We start from the raw sequence: 10000 nt of genomic DNA on the forward strand, positions 1-10000 counted from the left end.
GGATCTTTGACCAGGTTCCTCAAAGCACTCCTGTCTAGTTTTTATTTTTTTATTTTATTTTATTTTTTTATTTCTTTTTTTTTTTTAATACACTGTAAGACTTTGAGGTTGTTTACTCAATGTAAAGTGCTTTTTACAAATAAAATCTATTATTATTATTATTACATTAAAAAACAAATATGTTGTCAGGTTCAAACACTGATGACATCTATCAAACAAGACAAGAAGCAAAGAATCAAAGAGAGACAGAATTCAATTTGGCTCAATTTGAGGAGAAACGTCTGGTCAGTACTCTTGTACAGTTTCCAGCACGCTTTGACGAAAAAAGGTTTACGTCTCCTCTTTTATTTGGATATGTTGTTGTGTAAACAGCTGTTGTTTACACAACAACAGCTGTTTCTAAAGGAATGGGGGGGTATGTAAACAGCCATTGTTTTTCGGTCACATTAACACAAAAGAAAACGATGCCTCGGACTTGGGCTGGTCCTGGATCAAGCTTGGGCAAGTCTTGTATCACAATAGATAAACCCCCTGCCCACAAATTCCTCAATGGAATTTTCCAAGCCTTTGGCTTGGTGCAACAAAGACAGCCTCTTGTCTGTTCATTGGGAACTCAGAGAACGGAAGGTTTTTTGATAATTTACATAATATTTTCTGACATATGTGGTAGCTTGTTGTGATGAGTTGGAATTTCACAAGAAAAAGGTCACAATTTCACAAGAAAAACCTAGAATTTTGGCAGTATTATAATAAAAGTCGTCATTTTACTCAACGCAAGTCAAAATTTTACAAGAAAAACTGAACATTTGAACATGTTGTCCCTTTCCCAAAATTCCCGGTTTCCCCCGGAATTTCCAGTCATTTTCTCCCCATTGGCAATCAATGGGAAATATACAAACTTCTCCATATCCCACATTTCTCATCCGATTTGAATTGTTCCAACATTCACTCACCCTGAACATTCAAGCCAGTAGATTTCCCGGTTCCAAAAATTCCCCGATTACCCGGAATTACCAGGAATTTCCCCCCATTGAAAATGAATGGGCAATATACATATTTCTCAATCAATTTGCACCGTTCCACCACACACTCCACCCACCCTGGACAATCAAACTACAATTCTCCAAGTGTGAAAATAATTCCAGGAATTACCAAAATTTCCGATTTTCCAGAACCCTATTTTCACCTCCTCCTGGAAAGTTTTCACAGTCCACATTTTTCAACCGTTTTTGTCCATTCCACCTTCAAAACATTCTTTTTAATTGAGAAACTATCATTTTTCTGTTTGTACACATTTCATACAAAATTCCAGGAATTCTGAAATAGACATTTAAATTCCAACTGTTACTACGTCAACATTTTTCAACCGTTTTGAAAAATTCCAACACCAACCCATTCATGTCATCTTGGAAAATTGTTGTATTACCTATATTTGAAATTCCTGTTTTTCCCAAAATTCCCAAATTACCAGGAAATTCTGTATTCATAATTATACAATGCCCCAGATTCTCAAAACACAATATTTTACCCGATTCCGACCTTTCAACCATCCACCCACACTGTTGAACGCAAAACATGTTGCCCCTTTCCCAAGATTCCTTGGAAAATTGTTCTATTACCTATATTTGAAATTCCTGTTTTTCCCCAAATTCCCAAATTTCTAGGAATTTCCGTATTCATAATTATACAGTGCATAAAATTCTCTAAATTATGCGCCATATTTTACCTGATTCAGACCTTTCAACCAGCCACCCACACTGTCGAACGCAAAACATGTTGTCCCTTTCCCAAATCTCCCGGTTTTCCCGGAATTTCCAGTAATTTTCTCCCCATTGACAATGAATGGGAAATGTACAAACGTCTGCATAGCCCACATTTCTTATCCGTTTTGAACCGTTCCAACATCCACACACTCCACTCACCCTGAACATTCAAGCCAGCAGGTTTCCCGGTTCGGAAAATTCCCCGATTACCAGGAATTTTCCCCCACAGAAAATTAATGGGCAATATACAAACCTTTTCATATCCCATATTTCTCATCCAATCCTCACCGTTCCACCACACACTCCACTCACCCTGGACGATCAAACTACAATTCCCAAGTGCGGGAAAAATTCCAGGAATTACCTGAATTTCCGATTTTCCAGAACCCTATTTTCACCTCCCCTTGGAAACTTTTCACAGTCCACATTTTTCCACAGTTTTTGTGCATTACACCTTCTAAACATTCTTCTTAATTGAGACGACAAAACTACTATTTTTCTTGTTGTACAAATTTTCCCAAAATTCCAGGAATTCTGAAATACCCATTTAAATTCCAACTGTTACTACGTCAACATTTTTCTACCGTTTTGAAAAATAATAATTTAATTTACATAATATTTTCTGACATATGTGGTAGCTTGTTGTGATGAGTTGGAATTTCACAAGAAAAAGGTCACAATTTCACAAGAAAAACTAAGAATTTTGGCAGTATTATAATAAAAGTCGTCATTTTACTCAACGCAAGTCAAAATTTTACAAGTAAAACTGAACATATGTGCAATGTTATGATAAAAGTTGGAATTTTGCTCAACAACAGTCACAATTTTACAAGAAAACTTTACAATTTTGGCAATATTATAATAATAATCGGAATTTCACTTGGCAAAATTATGACGAAAGTCATAATTTTACTCCAAAAATGTCACTATTTTACAAGAACAACACAACAATTGGCAATATTGTGATAAAAGGCATAATTTTATATGACAAATGTCATCATTTTGCAATAAAAAGTAATAATTTTACATTTAAAAAAAATATGAGAAAATATTGCAATATTACAGAAACAGAAATAATATGAGAAGTTGTTCACAATTTTATAAGAAAAAAAGTCGACACATTGTGAGAAAAAGACTGCTTTTAGTTCATTTATTTTTATTTATTTTTGTTTGTATTTGTTTTTTAATCTTCATTATTTACTTCAAGTTATTACAGTATGTCTCTATATACATATATATTCATTTTTTTTAATTAATTTTGGCCAAAGGGGGCGCATTTAAATTTCTTACACACACACTTGTTATTTCATATGTTGACCAGAGGGGGAGCACTTCAAATAGAGGATCTTTGACCAGGTTCCTCAAAACACTCCTGTCTAATAGAGGATCTTTGACCAGATTCCTCAAAACACTCCTGTCTAATAGAGGATCTTTGACCAGATTCCTGAAAGCCTTGCAAAACTTGAAGCTCATTTCTCGTGTGTGTGTGTGTGTGTGTGTGTGTGTGTGTGTGTGTGTGTGTGTGTGTGTGTGTGTGTGTGTGTGTGTGTGTGTGTGTGTGTGTGTGTGTGTGTGTGTGTGTGTGTGTGTGTGTGTGTGTGTGTAGACCTGCTGGTGGACATGTTGGGAGTGATGGCCAGTTACAGCATCACAGTCAAAGAACTGAAGCTGCTCTTCAGCATGCTGAGGGGCGACAATGGCATCTGGGTGAGCACACACACACACACACACACACACACACACACACACACACACACACACACACACACACACACACACACGTGAACAATGTCCAGGGTTGAAGGTAAGAGTGTTTTAGCAAAGGTTTTGCTGGATGTAGCCCCTCCCCCTCCCCCTCATCCTCCCAGCAGACAGATGGTTGCCATGGTAATGATTAGCTGCAGCTGATTGGAGGGTTATTGATCAGTGGTTTGTGGTGTGTTTTTATTCTGTCGCCTCATCATCCATCTTCTCATTCTGACTCTCATCATCTCACTACTCATCCTCTTTCACCTCATTCTCATCATTTTCATCTTCCTATCACTTTTATTCTTCACACTCTCCTCATATTCTCATTTCCTCCCAACTTGTTCTCATCCTCACCATCTTCACTTACATCTGTCATCCTCATTCTCTCTCACCCGGCCATTGTCTTCATCCTTCTTCTGTCCCTGCCCTCCAGACCCTCCACTCTCGTGTCACTGTGTCCAAGTTCTCATCTCCAACTATGTCCTCCTCTCTCATGTCATTATGTCCAAGTTCTCATCTTCAACTATGTCCTCTTCTCTGTGTCCAAGTTCTCATCTGCAACTATGTCCTTGTCTCTCATGTCACCACTATTTGTCCAAGATCTGATCTCCAACTATGTCCTCTTCTCTCTGTGTCCAAGTTCTCATCTTCAACTATGTCCTCTTCTCTGTGTCCAAGTTCTCATCTCCAACTATGTCCTTGTCTCTCATGTCACCACTTTGTCCAAGATCTGATCTCCAACTATGTCCTCTTCTCTCTGTGTCCAAGTTCTCATCTCCAACTAAGTCCTCTTCTCTCTGTGTCCAAGTTCTCATCTCCAACTAAGTCCTCTTCTCTCTGTGTCCAAGTTCTCATCTCAAACTATGTCCTCCTCTCTCGTGTTTCTGTGTCCAAGTTCTCATCTCCAACTATGTCCTCTTCTCTCTGTGTCCAGGTTCTCATCTCCAACTATGTCCTCCTCTCTCATGTCACCACTATGTGTCCAAGTTCTCATCTCCAACTATGTCCTCTTCTCTCATGCCACTGTGTCCAAGTTCTCATCTCCAACTATGTCCTCCTCTCTCATGCCACTGTATCCAAGTTCTCATCTCCAACTATGTTCTCCTCTCTCATGTCACCACTATGTGTCCAAGTTCTCATCTCCAACTATGTCCTCTTCTCTCTGTGTCCAAGTTCTCATCTCAAACTATGTCCTCCTCTCTCATGTCATTGTGTCCAAATTCTCATCTTCAACTATGTCCTCTTCTCTGTGTCCAAGTTCTCATCTCCAACTATGTCCTTGTCTCTCATGTCACAACTGTGTCCAAGTTCTCATCTCCAACTATGTCCTCCTCTCTCGTGTCTGTGTGTCCAAGTTCTCATCTCCAACTATGTCCTCTTCTCTCTGTGTCCAGGTTCTCATCTTCAACTATGTCCTCTTCTCTATGTGTCCAAGTTCTCATCTCCAACTATGTCCTGCTCTCTCATGCCAGTGTCCAAGTTCTCATCTCCAACTATGTCCTCCTCTCTCGTGTCTGTGTGTCCAAGTTCTCATCTCCAACTATGTCCTCTTCTCTCTGTGTCCAGGTTCTCATCTTCAACTATGTCCTCTTCTCTATGTGTCCAAGTTCTCATCTCCAACTATGTCCTGCTCTCTCATGCCAGTGTCCAAGTTCTCATCTCCAACTATGTCCTGCTCTCTCATGTCAGTGTCCAAGTTCTCATCTCCAACTATGTCCTCCTCTCTCATGTCACCACTATGTGTCAAAGTTCTCATCTCCAACTATGTCCTCCTCTCTCATGTCACCACTATGTGTCCAAGTTCTCATCTCCAACTATGTCCTCTTCTCTCTGTGTCCAAGTTCTCATCTCAAACTATGTCCTCCTCTCTCATGTCATTGTGTCCAAATTCTCATCTTCAACTATGTCCTCTTCTCTGTGTCCAAGTTCTCATCTCCAACTATGTCCTTGTCTCTCATGTCACAACTGTGTTCAAGATCTGATCTCCAACTATGTCCTCTTCTCTCTGTGTCCAAGTTCTCATCTCCAACTATGTCCTTGTCTCTCATGTCACAACTGTGTTCAAGATCTGATCTCCAACTATGTCCTCCTCTTGCTGTGTCCAAGTTCTCATCTTCAACTATGTCCTTGTCTCTCATGTCACCACTATTTGTCCAAGATCTGATCTCCAACTATGTCTTCCTCTCTCATGTCATTGTGTCCAAGTTCTCATCTTCAACTATGTCCTCTTCTCTGTGTCCAAGTTCTCATCTGCAACTATGTCCTTGTCTCTCATGTCACCACTATTTGTCCAAGATCTGATCTCCAACTATGTCTTCCTCTCTCATGTCATTGTGTCCAAGTTCTCATCTTCAACTATGTCCTCTTCTCTGTGTCCAAGTTCTCATCTGCAACTATGTCCTTGTCTCTCATGTCACCACTATTTGTCCAAGATCTGATCTCCAACTATGTCCTCTTCTCTCTGTGTCCAAGTTCTCATCTTCAACTATGTCCTCTTCTCTGTGTCCAAGTTCTCATCTCCAACTATGTCCTTGTCTCTCATGTCACCACTATGTGTCCAAGATCTGATCTCCAACTATGTCCTCTTCTCTCTGTGTCCAAGTTCTCATCTTCAACTATGTCCTCTTCTCTGTGTCCAAGTTCTCATCTCCAACTATGTCCTTGTTTCTCATGTCACCACTATGTGTCCAAGATCTGATCTCCAACTATGTCCTCTTCTCTCTGTGTCCAAGTTCTCATCTCCAACTAAGTCATCTTCTCTCTGTGTCCAAGTTCTCATCTCCAACTATGTCCTCTTCTCTCTGTGTCCAAGTTCTCATCTCAAACTATGTCCTCCTCTCTCGTGTCTCTGTGTCCAAGTTCTCATCTCCAACTATGTCCTCTTCTCTCTGTGTCCAGGTTCTCATCTCCAACTATGTCCTCCTCTCTCATGTCACCACTATGTGTCCAAGTTCTCATCTCCAACTATGTCCTCTTTTCTCATACCAGTGTCCAAGTTCTCATCTCCAACTATGTCCTCCTCTCTCATGTCACCACTATGTGTCCAAGTTCTCATCTCCAACTATGTCCTTCTCTCTCATGTCACCACTATGTGTCCAAGTTCTCATCTCCAACTATGTCCTCTTCTCTCTGTGTCCAAGTTCTCATCTCCAACTATGTCCTCTTCTCTCTGTGTCCAAGTTCTCATCTCCAACTATGTCCTCCTCTCCCATGTCATTGTGTCCAAATTCTCATCTTCAACTATGTCCTCTTCTCTGTGTCCAAGTTCTCATCTCCAACTATGTCCTTGTTTCTCATGTCACCACTATGTGTCCAAGATCTGATCTCCAACTATGTCCTCTTCTCTCTGTGTCCAAGTTCTCATCTCCAACTAAGTCATCTTCTCTCTGTGTCCAAGTTCTCATCTCCAACTATGTCCTCTTCTCTCTGTGTCCAAGTTCTCATCTCAAACTATGTCCTCCTCTCTCGTGTCTCTGTGTCCAAGTTCTCATCTCCAACTATGTCCTCTTCTCTCTGTGTCCAGGTTCTCATCTCCAACTATGTCCTCCTCTCTCATGTCACCACTATGTGTCCAAGTTCTCATCTCCAACTATGTCCTCTTTTCTCATACCAGTGTCCAAGTTCTCATCTCCAACTATGTCCTCCTCTCTCATGTCACCACTATGTGTCCAAGTTCTCATCTCCAACTATGTCCTTCTCTCTCATGTCACCACTATGTGTCCAAGTTCTCATCTCCAACTATGTCCTCTTCTCTCTGTGTCCAAGTTCTCATCTCCAACTATGTCCTCTTCTCTCTGTGTCCAAGTTCTCATCTCCAACTATGTCCTCCTCTCCCATGTCATTGTGTCCAAATTCTCATCTTCAACTATGTCCTCTTCTCTGTGTCCAAGTTCTCATCTCCAACTATGTCCTTGTCTCTCATGTCACAACTGTGTTCAAGATCTGATCTCCAACTATGTCCTCTTCTCTCTGTGTCCAAGTTCTCATCTCCAACTATGTCCTTGTCTCTCATGTCACAACTGTGTTCAAGATCTGATCTCCAACTATGTCCTCCTCTTGCTGTGTCCAAGTTCTCATCTTCAACTATGTCCTTGTCTCTCATGTCACCACTATTTGTCCAAGATCTGATCTCCAACTATGTCTTCCTCTCTCATGTCATTGTGTCCAAGTTCTCATCTTCAACTATGTCCTCTTCTCTGTGTCCAAGTTCTCATCTGCAACTATGTCCTTGTCTCTCATGTCACCACTATGTGTCCAAGTTCTCATGTCCAACTATGTCCTCCTCTCTCATGTCACCACTATTTGTCCAAGATCTGATCTCCAACTATGTCCTCTTCTCTCTGTGTCCAAGTTCTCATCTTCAACTATGTCCTCTTCTCTGTGTCCAAGTTCTCATCTCCAACTATGTCCTTGTTTCTCATGTCACCACTATGTGTCCAAGATCTGATCTCCAACTATGTCCTCTTCTCTCTGTGTCCAAGTTCTCATCTCCAACTAAGTCATCTTCTCTCTGTGTCCAAGTTCTCATCTCCAACTATGTCCTCTTCTCTCTGTGTCCAAGTTCTCATCTCAAACTATGTCCTCCTCTCTCGTGTCTCTGTGTCCAAGTTCTCATCTCCAACTATGTCCTCTTCTCTCTGTGTCCAGGTTCTCATCTCCAACTATGTCCTCCTCTCTCATGTCACCACTATGTGTCCAAGTTCTCATCTCCAACTATGTCCTCTTTTCTCATGCCAGTGTCCAAGTTCTCATCTCCAACTATGTCCTCCTCTCTCATGTCACCACTATGTGTCCAAGTTCTCATCTCCAACTATGTCCTCCTCTCTCATGTCACCACTATGTGTCCAAGTTCTCATCTCCAACTATGTCCTCTTCTCTCTGTGTCCAAGTTCTCATCTCCAACTATGTCCTCTTCTCTCTGTGTCCAAGTTCTCATCTCCAACTATGTCCTCTTCTGTCTGTGTCCAAGTTCTCATCTCCAACTATGTCCTCCTCTCCCATGTCATTGTGTCCAAATTCTCATCTTCAACTATGTCCTCTTCTCTGTGTCCAAGTTCTCATCTCCAACTATGTCCTTGTCTCTCATGTCACAACTGTGTTCAAGATCTGATCTCCAACTATGTCCTCTTCTCTCTGTGTCCAAGTTCTCATCTCCAACTATGTCCTTGTCTCTCATGTCACAACTGTGTTCAAGATCTGATCTCCAACTATGTCCTCCTCTTGCTGTGTCCAAGTTCTCATCTTCAACTATGTCCTTGTCTCTCATGTCACCACTATTTGTCCAAGATCTGATCTCCAACTATGTCTTCCTCTCTCATGTCATTGTGTCCAAGTTCTCATCTTCAACTATGTCCTCTTCTCTGTGTCCAAGTTCTCATCTGCAACTATGTCCTTGTCTCTCATGTCACCACTATGTGTCCAAGTTCTCATGTCCAACTATGTCCTCCTCTCTCATGTCACCACTATTTGTCCAAGATCTGATCTCCAACTATGTCCTCTTCTCTCTGTGTCCAAGTTCTCATCTTCAACTATGTCCTCTTCTCTGTGTCCAAGTTCTCATCTCCAACTATGTCCTTGTTTCTCATGTCACCACTATTTGTCCAAGATCTGATCTCCAACTATGTCCTCTTCTCTGTGTCCAAGTTCTCATCTCCAACTATGTCCTTGTTTCTCATGTCACCACTATGTGTCCAAGATCTGATCTCCAACTATGTCCTCTTCTTTCTGTGTCCAAGTTATCATCTCCAACTAAGTCATCTTCTCTCTGTGTCCAAGTTCTCATCTCCAACTATGTCCTCTTCTCTCTGTGTCCAAGTTCTCATCTCAAACTATGTCCTCCTCTCTCGTGTCTCTGTGTCCAAGTTCTCATCTCCAACTATGTCCTCTTCTCTCTGTGTCCAAGTTCTCATCTCCAACTATGTCCTCCTCTCTCATGTCACCACTATGTGTCCAAGTTCTCATCTCCAACTATGTCCTCTTTTCTCATGCCAGTGTCCAAGTTCTCATCTCCAACTATGTCCTCCTCTCTCATGTCACCACTATGTGTCCAAGTTCTCATCTCCAACTATGTCCTGCTCTCTCATGTCACCACTATGTGTCCAAGTTCTCATCTCCAACTATGTCCTCTTTTCTCATGCCAGTGTCCAAGTTCTCATCTCCAACTATGTCCTCCTCTCTCATGTCACCACTATTTGTCCAAGTTCTCATCTCCAACTATGTCCTCCTCTCTCATGTCACCACTATGTGTCCAAGTTCTCATCTCCAACTATGTCCTCCTCTCTCATGTCACCACTATGTGTCCAAGTTCTCATCTCCAACTATGTCCTCCTCTCTCATGTCACTGTGTCCAAGTTCTCATGTCCAACTATGTCCTCCTCTCTCATGTCACCACTATGTGTCCTGGTTCTTATGTCCAACTATGTCCTGCTCTCTCATGTCAGTGTCCAAGTTCTCATCTTCAACTATGTCCTCTTCTCTGTGTCCAAGTT

At 41.5% G+C, this 10000-nt stretch overlaps 1 protein-coding gene across 30 annotated transcripts in view; it reads left to right on the plus strand.

Moving 5' to 3' along the window:
- Window positions 1-10000, plus strand: part of nbeaa (neurobeachin a) — a 268148-nt gene that overhangs the window by 93040 nt on the left and 165108 nt on the right. For all 30 annotated transcript variants that reach the window (XM_061931155.2, XM_061931156.2, XM_061931157.2 and 27 more), the window contains exon 3: window positions 3370-3470. In XM_061931155.2, coding sequence (XP_061787139.2) covers window positions 3370-3470 — 101 coding nt within the window. The remainder of the gene's footprint in view (window positions 1-3369; window positions 3471-10000) is intronic.

This window comes from Nerophis lumbriciformis, linkage group LG37 (genome assembly GCF_033978685.3).
Source record: "Nerophis lumbriciformis linkage group LG37, RoL_Nlum_v2.1, whole genome shotgun sequence".
In the NCBI taxonomy this organism is placed as follows: Eukaryota; Metazoa; Chordata; class Actinopteri; order Syngnathiformes; family Syngnathidae; genus Nerophis; species Nerophis lumbriciformis.